Here is a 17,512-nt window from a genome sequence, read left to right on the forward strand (position 1 = left end):
CATATGAGAGAACCTGCTACAGTTCTATACAAATAGAAAAGAGTCCCACTACATTAAAATGAAACCGAATCATCTTAGCAAACCTCTTTTCTCCTCATGGTCTTCTCTCTTCTCTGTGCAACGTTGTTCCATCTTACACATACACTTAGATGTGCCATAAGTGCTTCTTTTAAAGTGCATAAAAGCTATCCACAGCTCTCCTAAGAATGAAACAGTTTTAATATTTTCTGATCCATGTTCCTGCCACAAACATTCACCGGCAGTATGATAGCTCCAAGAGGAGACATCTGATTCTTGACATTTAAAGATACAATACTGGTGAAAAATAGTGACGCTGTATTAACTGCAAACAGCTTGTGAGGGAGTAGGTGATGTACTCCTAAAATGTATAATCAGAACAAGCAATAATTTCAACCTTTTGATTTTTTTATTTTTGACTCAGAGCCATAAAAAAGAGGAATTGCCTGATAAACAAATCTGGACACATTACAATAACTGTTTTAAGGGAATTTATATTCTATGGCAAAAAGAAAAGTAGGTTGTTTTCCTGCTGGAGAAAGTATTAAGGTACCCCATAGTTTCTCAAAAGGGTCTCAAAAGCTTTCTTAAAAAATGAGCACTAAATGAAAGCAAAATTGAAATTACAGAAATCAAAGAATTTGTATCCTGGTAACATTCAGTTAATTGACATTGCAACGCTAAATGAAAGCACTAAAACATCAAATTCCCCATACCCCTACTGTGACAGCCTTATAAATTCAAAAGGTACACAGAAAGGTCTTATTTTTCCCACATGAAAAAAATAAAGTCCTGTTCTAACATGAACCGTTATTTTGAAATACTGAATTCCGGACCAAAAAAAAAAACCCAAAAAAGATGATATATTTTTTAATTTTAGTAGTAGAACCCCTTGTTTGGTGATCAGTGACCTCTGGGGAAAGTTGAGACATCAGAGCAAACCTCCATCCCCCACAAACACCTGAGACAAGGCAGAGCACAGTTAACAGCAACCAGTTCTCCACACTGTACCTGGAGGTACTGACATGACCGTTCCTGCTGACACGTCTCTGCCTTCACCACTGTCTGGTCCATGTTAACTGACGCTTTCTGGTAAACTTCACGGGCTCTGCTCACGGTTAATGTAGAGGACCAAGAGCTTTTCTTCATTAACTGGGAGTCCAAATTCACAGGCAGGTTTGCACAGGTAGAGCATTTGACATCATTATTGCTTCTGGAGGACTTCACAGTATGCTCGCTAATAGTGTTATAGGCTTCCATAAAGTATTGGGAAGAAGAGCGATCAGGGCATCTTCCCATGGTCATGACCCCACTGGGACCATGATAAATGCAAACATCATTGTCCAAGTTGTCATCTGAACTCCACCATCCTGATGCATTGGATCTGGGCTTACCTTCCGATCGCCTTTCCTTACTCTTGCTGCGCTTCCCATACCTCATCGTCTGTGACTCCTCCGGGCTTGCCTTCCCCCCATTGACGCTCCCCTTGGACGGTCCTTCCAGGGAGTGGGACTTGGTGAAGAGCTTTTGGACCGAGTGAACCAGGTGCCGGATCCTGCCCGGGCTGTCGCTGCGGTGCTCCATGGCAGTTCGCTTGTACTGCAGAGTGTGGTAGCCATCCCGATTCAGGGGCAGCTGCCGCTCAAACTGGTCCAAGAGGTTGGCAGGAATGCGGTTGGTCTTGTTGGCAGTTCCGTGGGGAACCAGAGCACACTCGTCCTTGAGTTCGTGGTGGGAGCTGTAATGCCTCCGGGGAAACGTGCTGCTGGCAATCTGATCATTGTAGGGCACCATGCACTCGGCCTGGAAAGAGTTCCTTTGAGTGTAGTAGGGGTGGTCTGCGGGGTGGGGGTCCACCGGGTTTAACAAATATGGCTTCCTGTCCTGGTGGTGCGGCAGGCTGTCACACGCAGGGTCACAGGCAACCCCGTGATGGTGACTGCGGCTGCCGGATAATCCCTTCATCGCTGGTGGAAAACGAGTCCCAAAGTCATCTAATACGTATGGCTGGGCGACAGGCAGAGCTCAGAGAAAGGCCTGAAAGAAAGAAATACAACAGAACACATGAGATATTCGAGCTGAGAGAATAAACAGCATGCGCACACTAAAGGTTCTTTGTTTCCTATTGCAAAGGTAACCGAAATGAACATTCTCAGACTCTTTTTATCCTTTAATCTTTCCCACATCCAGCATGGTGATTAGGATACCTAAGCAGTACACAAGAAAAATTATCTTGTTCCATTAGCTGCAAACAGACACGAGGCAATGTTTCCAATATGAAAAGCAAGATAGGTATTGCCACCTCTACTCTCCAACCTCAGTCCTGAAAACATTCATGGACGGGGACCTCCCAGGATGCCTTAACTGCCCATCTGCATGTTCTCAAGTCCAAATGGACACATTAAAAAAGATCTTTTCTTTAATAGCACACTTTCTGGGCTTCTTTGGCCCAAACACAAAGCACGGTGCAATTAATGGGAAATCTTTCTCTAACTTCAATGAATATATTTACTCAATCTCCATGTCATCTGCCTGGACTGTAATCATCTCAAGGCAACAGCAAAATATTATTTCTGTAAGTTCTTTTCAAATTAAGAATAAAATAACAATAAATTACACTAACTGTCAAAACAAAGCCAAACCGACTATTTAACATCCTATATATCTGTGGTGTTTGTATTTACTATTTTCTGGCTCCTACTCACTAAAAAAACCCCATCTTATTCTGCTAATGCATGGCTTGATTTATTTCTTAATAATTTTTCATTATTCTACACAGTGTTTATATATCCGTACATACTCCTACCATTAAAATAACTGGGATAGCCAAACCTTGCACACAGAAATAACAGTTAATAACAATACACTTAATTCTTGATTGCAGTTATTTGTCCCTGAAGTGACTCATAATGCTGTAGAATATGGATTACAACAAATTGAAAATGGCAATCTTCATCCCAAGCGATTTAATAACCCCTCTGTTTGAGGCCAGATGCCCTCATTTCAGCCCTCAACTCTAGCAAAAGTCTGGATGCAACCTATGAGGTACTAATGTGTAAATTATGAGGTTTCAGGTGTGGCAAAGCAGTCTCATGGTGCCGTCTGAGGAGCTGAAGGGCAGAGGACTCCTTAGAGGATGCTTTCTTATACTGCACTGAAATGGGAGTCACTCAGCTACTTCACTCCTTTCTGGCATGGCTAGTCACATAAATAGTTTTGGAAATGTAGCTCTTGAGATCTTGAGGTAAGGACAAACATGCATAGTAAACAGGTTTCCACTATGCTCCTCCAGCACTCTCAGCTAAAGTTCATGTTTTAACAGGTTGTAGACATTGTACCCACTGGCAAATTGGTAACAATGAAGTTTTCTAAAATAGCATTAAGTTAATGTCAGTCTAGAAAAGCATGCTCCACACTTCATCAGAAATTATTTTATATTTTCTTCCAAATTTGCAGCAAGCCAAAGAGGAGGTTTTTTTCAGTATGCTTCAAAGCTAATCTGGATGTCCTGCATTTTATTCCCCCTCACGGGATCCCTGCAATGCAGAAAATGTTCCTTCTCAGGAGACCTTGAATTAAAAAAAAAGTTTTCAAAATACCACAAAAGGCTCTAGAAATATTCCAAATGGATAAGCTGACTGATTTTCCTAAAGAGGAGAATGGCTAAAGGCACCTTTAAAAGCATGAAAATGATATATTCAGGGAGCTGTACTTGTCAATTATACTGTAGTGACAATCCTTAGTACTTCTAAAGAGAATTTTACATCCCTACCATAGTTTTAAAAATATGATCTAGTGGTCTGTGTAATCAAGAAAAATCCAAAGGGATGTAGTAGTAGATTAATTAGTTAGGTAATTGAAAATGTGACTTGAACAAAGATACCCCATCAAGCAGAGTACTTCTAAAAGATATAGAGACCAAATAAAAAATAGCCCAGTCTTTGTTAACTATATATAACTTTAACACATCAAGTCTTATGAAAACAAAACTTCAGCCAGTTTTTTTTTTTTTTTACTTCAATCCATAAACCCATCTGCAATCATGCAACAGTCCTTATGATGATGGATAAATTCTCTTAAGGCTAAAAATAGACTAGTGTGCCATATAAGATAAAAAAAAATTAAACCTTGCCTCAAAGATAGGAGAAAGATATGAAAGAGTACAACTAACTGGGACATGCCCTAAAACAGCAATTTATTTTCATTTTTTCCCTACCTGAATGGCTATGAAATTGTCATATACTGTATATGTAGGCAAAGAACCAAAAGGACCAATAATTTACAGCATAGTGAAATCATGACAGGCACAGGACATGTAATGAAATTATCAAGAAAGTGTAGCCTTAATATACTGGTACAGAAAATGGTTGGGATCAGGAAACTCTTGATCTGGTTTATAGACTGGGACAGAATATTGTGGAAAACCTTGAAACTGAAAACAAGCTTAAAAGATGGAGATATGGTTTGACCAATGAGAACAGTCATGTTACCAGCTGTGTTTTGGATGGACTGGCAATATGGATGCTAAGGAGGATGTGCAAAAAGTGGTAAAAAGTGAAAAAGCTTATGAAAAGTGACATTTGTCTGTATAGAAAGAAAAATACAGGCTTTCAAAAAAATTGTGGAGGAAGATTGGCTAAGCACTGCTATATGAGCTTGGTTGGCAAGTAGGATGGAAATGTTTAGGAGAAAAAATGCATGTATTTTGAGTCTGAGCTGTCAATGGATCTTTTATGAGGAAGTACTGGAGAAAAAAGCAGAAGATAGATAGGATGATCTGCCCAAAAGGAATGAGATGAACAGATAAGGAGAATAACAGAGAAAATGTTTGTGAAAGCAAAAGATCATAGAGTTATGAAAAATCAGATTTAAAAGAGGAGGAAAAAAAGAAGAAACAAACAAAGAAGCAAAACCCAGAGAGTGATAGAAAAATAAAGCTAAAACCAAACAGGAAAAACTAACCTGTGGAAAAAAAAAGGAATGGTGGTAATTTATTCCCAACTCCTAGACTGCTGGATGCATTAAGACAGGGTTTTTTTTCTGGTGAAACAACATTGAAACATTTATTTTATCATGAAAATTGTGATAAAAAAGTCCCACATAAGCATTTACTAGAACATAGCTTCATTTTACCTTAACTGTATTACTGCTGCCACAGCATTGAAAGTGCAATGAATTAGGAAAAAAACCCAACTATGTACCATACTGCACCTTCCAGGAAGGAAAGAATAAGTACACTATGCTCAGCACCGAAGAAAGAAGTGTTACTTTTCTTAAAAATTAAGTGGACAATTCTTCTGCACAAATTCACTCCAAACACAAAGCCTAAATCCCTCTCACACCTCAACCCCGTTTTAATATGTTAATATATGTCTAGAAAAAATGTATATCCTACAGTCTCTGATTTCAAAGTATTTTTCAAAGAATATGTATCATAGTCCATAATCATGTTGCTTGAACTTATACACCAATGTTTAGTGCAATTAGCAGCTGGAGACAGGGCTATCTGTTCATGCCATGAGTAGCTGAGAGGAAACTAATTAAGTCTTTTATTTTATTGGTATTTTTTGGCCAAAACAGGAACATTTAGTTATTCATGAAATAGGGCAAGACAATTGATGAACACATTAATAAACAGTGCAAATAGCAATTCTATAGACAGCAGACCAAAACTACTTGGCATAGGAATAAAGGAGATGTTAAAGAGATACAGCACTGTAAGGATGAAGAATTTTTACTACTTTCAACATTCATGTTAGATTTGCTTTTGTTTTCTTGAGGATGCCCTTGGTAAGAACAATACAAATATATTCATCCTTGTCCCTAATGTGGTGTCCCTAATGCATAACAATTTCCTGGAATAACCTAGTGGCTAGAAAAATGTCTATTTAAATCCTATTTAATTAAAATGAAAATGAATGCAAAATAACAAAACCTGAATGCAGAAATCACCTTATTTTTTACAAATTTCACTTAGCTATATTGTCTACTCATGTGCTCCAAATTTACTCATAAAACACATCTTTGAGAAATGTATTCTTTCCCTTAGAAATATGTTCAACCTTTTGCCTTAGAAAAGATTTTCTAGGGGGAAGAGGTAGAGCCCAGGAAGGAGGGAGGGGTGGGAGGATGGTGTTTTAGTTCTCATTATCCTGTTCTGATTTTGACTGGCAACAAATTCAATTAGTTTCCCCAAGCTGAATCTGTTTCCACTGTTACCCATGATGGTAATTGGTTTGTGAACTCACCCTGCCCTTAACTCATGAGACTTTTGTTTTTCTCTCCCCAGTCCAGTCATGGAGGGGAGTGATAGAACAACTCTGGTGTGCACCAGACATCCTGCTAGGGTTAACACCCCACAGGATGATGGATCTGTGCTTGCCTGGGTCCTCCTTCTTGTCCCTTTTTGAAGGCAGGAATAACATTTGCTGTCCTCCAGTCCTCAGGTACCTCTCCTCACTGCCATGACCTTTCTAAGATGATTGAGAGTGGTCTAACAATGATGTCCACCGGTTCCTTCAATGCTCATGGGTGCATCACATCCCATCAGGGCCCACAGACTTCTGGATGTCAAGTTTGACTCCATGGTCTCTAACCCAATCCTCCTCAACCATGGGGAAGTCTTTTCTCTCACAGAGAAGTCACCAACAGAGACACCCTAATTAGGCATAATCAGGGACACAGCACCTTGGGTCTAATATCTTTGTCTGTTCAGAGGCCAAGGAGTGAGGGACATTGATTTTTTTATTGTTTGGTGAGTGTAGTTCTTCTAAGATACCATTCCAAGAGTCAGATAACACCTCTGAATCTTCAGATGTCTCCCAGGTCCAGAAATTGAAGCACTGGGACAGAGATGGAAGGCAACGTAAACACATAATGTGTTTATGTGTATGTTCAGCTCTGAGTGAGGAGGGCATTTAATCATTTGCACAAATTGAACCAATGATGCTTCTTCACAGTACTGTTTATAGTTGTGCTCTCATTTTATGCTTTGTGGAAAACAAAGATAAGTTCTGATTTCCATACTAAACTTCCAAGATTCTCAGAATTTGCTCATTTATTTAATCCCACACTATGGAATGTTCTCAGTGCAATTCCTTTCCCCAGTTATCAAAATTTACAAACAAATGGAAATATGATTATGGTAAGAAACTTCCACATGCTCCTCATGCAGAACATTGCTTTTTTGAAAAGGTCTTGATATTTTGCAGCCATTATGTGGGGCCTTTTTGTTACATTGCATCACCTTAATGAAAATCTAGACATCAATAAAAGGATACATATTCTAAAATTCATCTATCCACATATTTTATTAAAGGTGTTCAAAAGAAAATGAGGTCTCAAATTATCTCCCTAATACATTTTGGCATGTAATATGAACAATTCAGTGCCTTGGGTAAAACTCTCAAGAGAACATCTAATTTTTTCTTCTGTGTCAGCAATCACACCAGGCAAGTGATATTTACAGTATAATTTAATCTTGAACAGTGGACAGGGAGTCATAAAGAGAAATATATTGGCCAGTCAACCCATTCCAAGTGCACGGGGAGATCAATAAGTGGGAGTAACTGGGGAAAAAAAATCCCCATAATTAAGCTTTAGCTGATCTTGAGGAGGCCCTTGTCAATGGTATGCCTATCATACAAAAACCAATAAGACAGGCATCCCACCAATGGCACCATAAAAATTGGTGGGGTTTTTTCTGTCTGTGTCCAGCAATTTTTAGTTTGCATATGTTTGAGGTATCAGGTATCATATTTAAATTTGACTACTGTTTCCATCCATGTGCTTTTGGTGAGCAACTGTGCTGGTCAGTACCAGAACAGTATGTGCCTAAAAGTTTTGGGCTTGGCTTTACTTTCTTCATCTCTGTGGCTAAAAGCAAGTTGATTCGCCACTTGGAGTGTCATAAAATCTGTAGTCACTAAGGTAACCTAACACATAATTAACCTCTGAGTCATATCTGAATACACTACAAAGTCTGCAAGATTCTAACATAATATATCAGCAAAATTTTGACACAGAGAGACAGATTTTTTCAATCCTCTCAGGAGTGTGGCTGGCAGGATTGCATGGAAAGATCTTGGCTCTACAAAAAGAAGTACTAAACTGTGACTGTCTGCTCTTCCACTCTCCTGATTTGTACACAAACTAAGAGTCAACTTTTAAAACATTCTGATCTGCTTCAGTGAGTAATAATATACAGTGCAATTAGACTACTCATTACTTTCCTGTGGTGTAGGACAGAGTCTGACTCGATAAGGTACAGAACATCAGTTGGAGAGCCTGTTGTGAATTCAGAACTGCCAATGGACATTTTCTTCTCCCAGAAAGAAAACAAACAGGATATTACGTCTGCATAATGTTCACGTAAAATAATATATTAAATGGAATCATTGAATAAATGTCATATAGGCAGTGTTGAAGCATATACCTCATACCCAAATTTAGATGTTGCATTTTAACCTCCTTAGTCTGGGGGATGATGAGCTTTATGACCTTAATATTTTTTTTTTTTTTTAAAGCAGAATTTACAATGCATTTCCAGAATGTTTTGTCTGGGGAAAGAGCAAAAGGGAATGAAAAGGAAGATACACCAAAACTGGGAATCAGGTTGACATGTACTTACCTGCGCTGCTGTCTTTTAGGTACCTTATTGTTGTACCTAAATTTGCAACTCTATTTTGCTTGCTTTCTTCAGAAGAATTCTTAAAATGAAAGGATTACAGTCACTAATTTCTATCAGTTGCAAATAATCAATATGATATGGGTGTCTTCTACTGTCTCTGGATAACAAAAGGAAGCAGGTATGAGGGACAGGTCAAACATTCCTACAGTGCTGGTATCTGATAAAAATAGAGGGGCTATCACAGTGGCATAATGACCAATAAATGACTAATACAGATACAGAAATATCAGGTATGTATCTAGATTCCTGCAAGCCAGTCAGTTATGAATGTCAAAGGTTTATTTTTCTAGTAGGAATGAGGTGATCAGCAGATAAAACCTAAAAATTCAGCGTGTACTTTTCCTGTCAAAGGCAGACAAATTCATGGCCTTCAATGTGGTCACATAGTGAAAATGGACATTTTTGTACTGAATCAAGCTCTTGATCCTCATTGCAAGGACATCAGCATGAATAAGTCTAGGAGCCACTATAGCTGCTAGTGACTGACAGGGATCAAATGGAAGCTGCTAATCAGGGCTTGCACCCTGATTACACAAATTACACATTACACAAGTCCCATCTGCACAGGTCATTACCTCATTTTCTACTAGTTTTTAAGTGTTTTGCAATTCTGTAGCATGGCAATGTGACAGGTATCACAGTTAAATTATTGCCTGAGGTACAGGTTTTCATGGTCTCTAGAGCTTTTCTACACATACATTGAAAGACCAATATTCACTGTAAAGCCAGGGAACCAACATTACTCCTATGCACTACACTCCACTCAAGACACCTGAGAATCCATACTTTGACTTCCATGATGGCAGTGACAGCATGATTGCATAATTACATGACTTTGCTGGTCTTGACCAGCAAATCTCATGATTCAAGCTGTCTCCAAGCTTTGTATTCCTTGCTATTTAGCGATCAAGTGAAACATTATGTTAAATATTTCTTGCTCCATGAAAAATCACTCAACTCAATTTAATGAAACAGTTTTACAAGACTCCGTCTGCAGCTTCAGACTTACGTACCCTGACCTCATTTAGCAGAAATAGTGATGATTTCTTTGAGAAAATACTCTTCCTAGTACACTACAATATTTTAAGTCCAAGAAAAAGTAGATGCTACAAGAACATACAAGCATGAGATGCTTGCAGATGGTCTCCTATCTTTCAATTCCTAGCTCTGTTTGAATGGTGCCTTCCCTGAATACCTGTTGTGAGCCCAGAAACTAATGAAAAAGTGTCTTAGTGGAGAAACTCCATGGAAATGCTACAGAAGCTCTGTGAAGAGTTGTGAACACACTGCTTTTCACAGAATGATAATACAAGCCATATTAATCACCACACTAGCCCACTGGTAACCCACATGAGCCCACCAGAAAGAACATGCAAAGCCTCAGAGAGACTGTCCCACATCATAACTATGAGTAAGAACATCCTGGAAAATTCACTTCATAGTCATTTTGGTATTATGGAGCTTTAACTGTAACAAAATGTCACCACTATGATCACCCACCCTGCTTGGTCACGGATATGTTCCAGGCTCTGTGTGCCCAAGCCAGGTTTCTCCAGTGAGGCAAAAGGAAAAGAGGAGAGGCACACAATGCCAAGAATGTTCTGCTCATATGCAAGACCAGCTAACTCCTACACGGGAGAAAGCTGACTCCTGGGAGAAACAAGAAAAAGCCCTCTCTGAAGGTGTGAGATAAAAGAGCTCAGCCAGCAGGGCAGAAAACTCATTGGGTTGTAGAAAACAGTCATGCTTAGATCAAAACTTAATCTTTTTTATTTCAACCTGTTCCTCTCAGCTCAATCTAAAAGTAAAAACCACTAATTGTGAGCTCAGTTAGGCACTGAATATGAAACACCTGATTAAAAGGCACACAGTAACAGGATTCTTTATTGCCTAAAACGTGGCTATAGTACCAAACTTCATGAATTTAAGGTTAAAAAAACCCACAAACAACTAAAACCTGAACCAAATCTTCACATTATCTGTGGTTTAGAAATGCAGTCGTGTTAACTGCCTTATCTTTGATGGCTACAGTAACTGATCAATATTTGTTATCACGCAGTAGATGAAATGGAAATACTTTCCAGTTTTATAGCAATGTTATGAAATATAGTTAGATTTGGCGGAACTCTTAAAGTGCTTGCTCAAATCGGCTTGTCTCATTTCACCTCTAGTGGCATAAAAAAATAATAAGAAACCTTAAAATCTTCTTTTCAGAGGGAAACATTTACCACAAATATTTTCTCAAGCTATATTAGTTATGAAGAAATTGAAATAGCAACTATTTTTAAGGAGGATTTTTTTTCACAGAATTCCATAAAATGATTTTGAGCTATGGCAAACTGGAAAATAAATCTTAATTTCCAATGAATGTCTGAAAAAAATTACCGGTACTTTCAAAAAGCTGCTTATCAAGTATGTCATAGAGTAAAATGTGACAGTGAAAGAAAGAGAAAGTCTGTGGGCAAAAAGTTCTTCCCCAGGCACAGCACAAGATGGTGGCTGCATCTCCTCTGGGAGAATTCTGCCCTTGAACAGAGAACACAGCTTCTCCTCTTCTGCTTTAAGCCTTCATTCAGTTCCATCTAAAACACCAAACCACCTGCTACATTTAATCTATTAATTTACAACAGCAATCACTTAAAAGTTTTACAAAATTTACTGTAACAGTAAATTAAATTTTTGGATATGATTCTGATTGTAAACATAAAAAAGTAAAAAAGAATATCTCAGACTTTTCTGCTATTATTTATGCACATAGAATTTGCTTCTATTGTACTCATGCCTCTTTTTTCTTTTGGTTCATTTTCTAATAAATAGAACCAATGGTCTGCACATACCTAGAAACAAGTAGATTTAAAGATTAGAGAATACTTTTGAGAAGTTTATCTTGGCACATGATAAGAATTTGATTGTAGGAACTATGTTTATCCAATAAATAATCAGAAAAGGATTCTATTAATATACAAGTAAAATCAAAACAAAACTTAATTACTGCATACAAGCTAATGAACCCCTGCAAGCAGGCTAAAAACTATTCAGTGAAATAATATTTTCTAAACAGTGAACATGGCTTAAACATTTCAGAAAAGTCTTTCAGAATAGCTTTTAAATCAGGAAGAGGCAAAAATAACTGAAAAAATTATTTGATGAAATGAATTATTATGAATAATAATCTGATGCTGGATGACCAAACAGGAAAAATGAATAAACCATGCTTATAAGTTTTAATTGCATAGGTCAGCTTTGCAATGCCATGGAATTGAACTGTGACTTCTTTACTTCCACAGTTTGTGACTGATCTTTTATCAGTTTGATGAAACCACACAGGATTCACTCTGAGGCTTTGACACTATGAGGAATATGGTGGTGGTACCCTCATATTAGGTGCCACCTAAAATGCTTGGGCATGAACTTCACATCCATGTTTGTAAGAAAAGCAGTTTTGAAGACAATTTCTCTTCACTATGTGCATGCTGTACAGAAGCTCATCACAAATCACGTGTTGAGATACACAAAATGGCAAATGTACTTACTCCTGAAGGATGTTTGACTTCATGAAAACATTAGGCATTTATGCAGTGCATGTTTCACTCTTGGGGGCTCAGAGGGAATACCAAAGCACTGGACTCTTATAGTAGCCTTGTCTGAACTTCACACATTGAAACACAACATGAAACACAATAAAAAAGAATGGAATCAATTTTATATATAGAGAGTAAAGAAGTCAAAATCAAGGAATATATACTCAAGAATATGTTCATTTCACTTGAACTTTGTTGTATTTAGAAGCCTTCATTGATACAGAAAAATTGAAGTGAAGGAGGGAGTGAAAGAGACAGCACTAAAGGAAAAGGAGGAAGAGAAAGTATAAGCTTAATTCCCTTTTTTTGCATGTTACTATTTCCAGCAATGCCCCAATTGATGTAACTTCACAGATCTCAATGGAATTGCTCCCAAGACCAAAACGAATATAATGAAATGAACTTAATTTCTGCTTTTAATATTTGATGGTTTAAGGTAATAGGATAGAGTAAGTATTCTCCATAATATTAAGTAGGTAGAATTGTAAAACTATTAATAATGCACTTAAAAAGAGAATGCTATGGGTAACTCATTGCTTTATCACACAAAACTACCATAAATGAAATACACTTGAAGTAACTCCTGAAATTTATTTTACATGCAATTGCAAATGATAGAGTGTTCATATACTGGAATACCATACACTTTAAAGTGAAGAGCTTTATCTCTAGGTTCTACTGCAAAGCATCTTGTCATGAGTATTTAAAAAAACCCACAGAAGCAGTGCATTTGAAGTTATTTTTAATTAAAAGAAGTTCTAATATTCTGTAAAAAATACCTGCAGAGTAATATGAAAATCTGCAATAAATATTTCTATAGCATTGAAAATACTTAGAAAAATGTTTCTTTAGAAGAGTAACACCATAAGCAGGCTACCATATATATATCAAACTGGTAATATATACAGAATGTCTTGTTAATACCTTGTTGCTTACTTCTCCCAATTTATTTTAATTTCAAGGTGAAGGGTAAGTGCTTTCTACAGTCTACTTTAATTTGTGTACTAAAAAGACTTACTCCCTTAAACCTGAATAAAAAGCACAATAAAAAGCACACAGCCTTTTCGCTTTATTACATCTTTCAGCTATTCAACTGAAATCTCATCTTTCCCCTCAAAACATGAGGTTCATCACATGTTAAATGGCAGCATTATTGCAGAAGTTCAGGAAGAGCCACAGTGGCCTGTGCTGTTTATCCTCATACATGTCCTCATGTCTTCATGTCCTCATGTTTTTCCTCATGAGGCTTATAAAAACCATCCATAAGTACTACTGTGGAGCTACAATTTATTGCTGGCACAGAGTACATCATGTGAAAAGATAGCAGGTCTGATTTTAAAGCTATGAAGTAACAGAATCTGCCTCATTTCCAAGAAAATTGTTCTGGTAATTAGCCACTGATATATAGCTGCAGCTAAATGTGTCCAGTATCCACTTCCAGCTAATAGCTCTGGAGACTTTTCAATAAGCTTTTTCAGAAGCCCTTAGCACGAGCCACATTCCCTCCTGCTGCTGTGAGACAGAACTATTTCATGCTCTTATATATTTTAACCTAAAGTGACTGTGTTTCTCAATCACATCTGAAGGTAGACTTTCAGGCCCTTTACAAACTCCAGAAGCTTCCTCCCATCTAGCCTTTGGCTACTTTATACATTTTGTATCAGATAAAGTTCTTATCAGATATGCAACGAAATTGTTAGGCTGTATCAGTAACTGCAGATTTGTTCTTGTGAATTCCTCAGTCTACAAAAAATTTAACTGAGATTAGACACATTAACATGTGTTTTCAGAAATGTAACTCAGAATCACGCCCAATATTCAAGTAAACTAATTTTATTTTTCTTTCATGTTTTCATCGACTACTTTTTAGCAATGTTAAATCTGTACTGCAGAAAAAAAATTACACTACCCCCATAAAACTAGCTGAATCTAAAAGTGCACGTCTACCCTCTCTCTTGGGAAGTTCACAGTGGAGCCAGACTCATTGATGGTTATCTGCTCTGACAGTCAGGCTGACCGCTGCCGAAACAGCAATGCATGTGAGCGCTGGCAAAGAAACAGGACACAGCTTAGAACAGCTGTACTGCTGCAACTGAAATACTCAGTGCGCTTTCAGAGTGTGCATTTTAAGGCACCAAAGAAGGAGTTTTGTAAGATAACATGGATGACTGCTTTCAGAAATGTATGATTTTGGTAGTGCTACTTTCCAGCACAAATGAAGAACACCGGTTTCAGTAGTATCCATTTTGAAACTATTTGAGCATGAATTTTGTTTAAAATTCTAATATTTTAGCTTTTTAAAAAAAACTTCTTTCGGCTTGTAGATGACAACTGCTTGAAGGATATTAGTAAACTAATTAGTAAATAGAAGATGGAACAAAATGTATACTCTACAAACTCCCTGAAATCACACCAAATAAGAACACACATTTAGATCCAATGAATACAGTTAATCTTTACATGAGTGAATGTAATGGCTTGACCCTGGCTGGATGCCCAAAGCCTCACTAACACTCCCCTCTAGGACTGGACAGGGTAGAGAAAAGAGAATGAAGGGTTCATGGGTTGAGATAAGGAGCAAGAGAGAGCACTCATCAAATACTGTCATGGGCAAAACAGACTCGAATTGAGGATAATTGAATTTATCACTAATGAAATCAGAGCAGGAAAATAAGAAGTAAAATAAGATCTTAAAAACACCTTCCCTCTACTCCTCTTTCCTTCCCAGCTCTAGCTTGTCCCCTCAGTGGTGCAGGGAGATGGGGAATGGGGGTTATGGTCAGTTCTTCACACATTGCTCCTGATGTAGCTTAGGGAGAGGACACTGCCAAAACTTCCTTGTGGCTCCCCTTTGGAACTGGACAGGGGAGAGAAAATATAATGGTGTTATCAACACCATTCTAACTACCAATGCAAAGCACAGCACTTTGAGAGCTGCTATGGAGAAATGAACTCCATTTCAGACAGACTCAAAACAGTGAATATGCTGAAAGTTTAAAAGGAATGATTCTACTCTTTTTTTTTTTTTCATTATTAGGATAAGTACTTTATTGGTTGATGATTAAGCTGTGTTTAGAAGAGCCTTGCACACTTTGAAAAAGACATTCCTCTTTTTTCCTAAATGAAGAGACTTGCCGGTCAAGTGCATATGTAGAGAAAGTTCAGAATAAAACTCTGGAAGCAGCATGAAGAGGTCTATGATCTCTTCTACCCTAAGTGAATAGGAAGAAACCTGCCAGGCCTGCTAAGTCTGTTAACATCACTTTAGTTCCATAAGACTGTGATTTAAAAGGGAGTTTTTATGGTTTTTATAGAGCAGTTAAGAGTATGATCTCAGACAGCTACAAAGTGCAACTTTGAAGGCTACAGAAGAGATGGTGCACAGCAACAATAATGATCTGTTAAGCATTATTTGCCAGGCTCCCTCAGTAATAAGGTTTATACAATCCCCCATCTGTGCATGCCCATTTTTCCACCCACCACCCTACCTCCTGCCCTGCCTCCCTGCTTCAAATTTAAACTGGCAGGGGTTGAAATACAAGATTTATATGACCCCTGGAAGTTTTGGGAAGAGAAGCAAATCCCACCTGTTTCCTGACAGTGGGAAAAAACATAAAAGAAGCTGAATTTTTCTCTAGAAATTAATTATACTTGGACTTTTTTTGACTCCAGTGGCACAAGGTACTATGGACACAATCCACTGATAGGACCTTGTCAAGCCCCACAGTGCTGGAAATAGTGGATCTGAAGATAAAGAATAAGAGCAAAAGACACAGAGGGCATCATGCATCCTTCCAAGCTCTCCCTTTTTCTTTCAGTATCCACTGGCCTCCCAAGTACGCTGTCTGGGAGCCTGGGAAAGCCAAGGAGCTCAATGGATTGATCCCATCTCAGGTTTCCTGCAATCAGCCCTCAAGGTGTGCCTGGTGCAGGAACTGCTGTCAGGCTCAGATGTGGACACCTGATTTGCTCCATTGGTCCTGCAGTTTGAATCCTCTCAGCTGCCTGAGCACCTCCTACTTTACTCTTACAGCAGACCTGGGAAAGTTCCTCCATGTGCACAGGTTTATATGACCTCAATTAATTCTCACCTTACTGGGAAATGTGAAGAAGAACACTTTTTCTCTTTAGTTTTGAAGAGTGTGTGATTATTTGGACTGAGTATGCAGCTATACTTTCTGCCATTTTCTCATAAAATTTTGAACTCAAATCTGATTGAGACAACCACAGTACCTGTAAAGATGATTACATCCTTACAAATCTCATTAAAAAACAGGAAGTCACACCAGATCTGAACATTTAGAAGTTCACTTCTCATAACTTTTCCATTCCTGTGTCCTTTCCATTCCTGTGTCCTGTCTCGCTCAGGACAAGATCCTGCACATGTGTTAGGGCAATTCCAAGAACAAATACAGGCTGGGTGAAGAATTGATTGTGAGCAGCCCTGAAGAGAACTTGGAAGTGTTGGTTGATGAGAAGCTCAACATGGCTCAGCAATGTGCATTTGCAGACCAGGAGGCCAACCCACATCCTGGGCTGCATCCAAAGCATCGGGGGCAGCAGGGTGAGGGAGATGATTCGCCCCTTCTGCTCTGCTCTGGTGAGTCCCCACCTGCAGTACTGCACCCCAAAGTAAGAAGGACATAGACCTGTTGGAGTGAGTCCAAAGGTGGGCAATGTAGATGGACAGAGGGCTGAAACACCTCTTCTATGAAGACATGCTGAGAGTCGGGGTTGTTCAGCCTGGAGAAGATCACAGTGCCTAAAAGAGGTTGACAAGGAAGCTGAAGGGTGACTTTTTACAAGGGCATGGAGTGATAGAACAAAGGTGAAAATTCAAAGATGGTAGGTTTAGATTAGGTACTAGGAAGACATTCTTTACTGTGAGGATGGGGAGGCACTGGAACAGGTTGTCCAGAGAGGTTGTGGATGTCCCATCCTTGGAGGAGTTGGAGGCCAGGCTGGATGGGCCTCTGAGCAATGTAGTCTGATGGAAGGTATCCCTGACTGAGACAAAGGGTTGGAAGTAAGTGATTTTTAAGCTTCCTCCCGACTGAAATCATTCTATGATTCTATGAATTATAACAGTTTTAAAAAACATTATGTCAATCTCCTTTTCATTAATGTTCCAGTTTCTTTTCGGAGACAGAAGCTCAAGAAACTGGAATGTGTTGTAGTAGAAAGTTTTTTGGATTAAAATTCTACAGTAAATTTTTAAAATGGA

The 17,512-nt window shown here is 38.4% G+C and overlaps 1 protein-coding gene across 1 annotated transcript in view; it reads right to left on the minus strand.

Moving 5' to 3' along the window:
• DLGAP1 (DLG associated protein 1) overlaps window positions 1-1,983 on the minus strand; it is a gene marked incomplete at both ends in the record, with an annotated part of 134,530 nt that extends 132,547 nt beyond the window's left edge. Inside the window, one exon of the mRNA XM_084208379.1 lies at window positions 1,030-1,983. Coding sequence (XP_084064505.1) covers window positions 1,030-1,983 — 954 coding nt within the window. The remainder of the gene's footprint in view (window positions 1-1,029) is intronic.
• Between the last annotated feature and the right edge of the window lie 15,529 nt (window positions 1,984-17,512).

The sequence above is a fragment of the Fringilla coelebs genome (genome assembly GCF_963513975.1).
Source record: "Fringilla coelebs genome assembly, chromosome: 1".
Taxonomy (NCBI): Eukaryota; Metazoa; Chordata; class Aves; order Passeriformes; family Fringillidae; genus Fringilla; species Fringilla coelebs.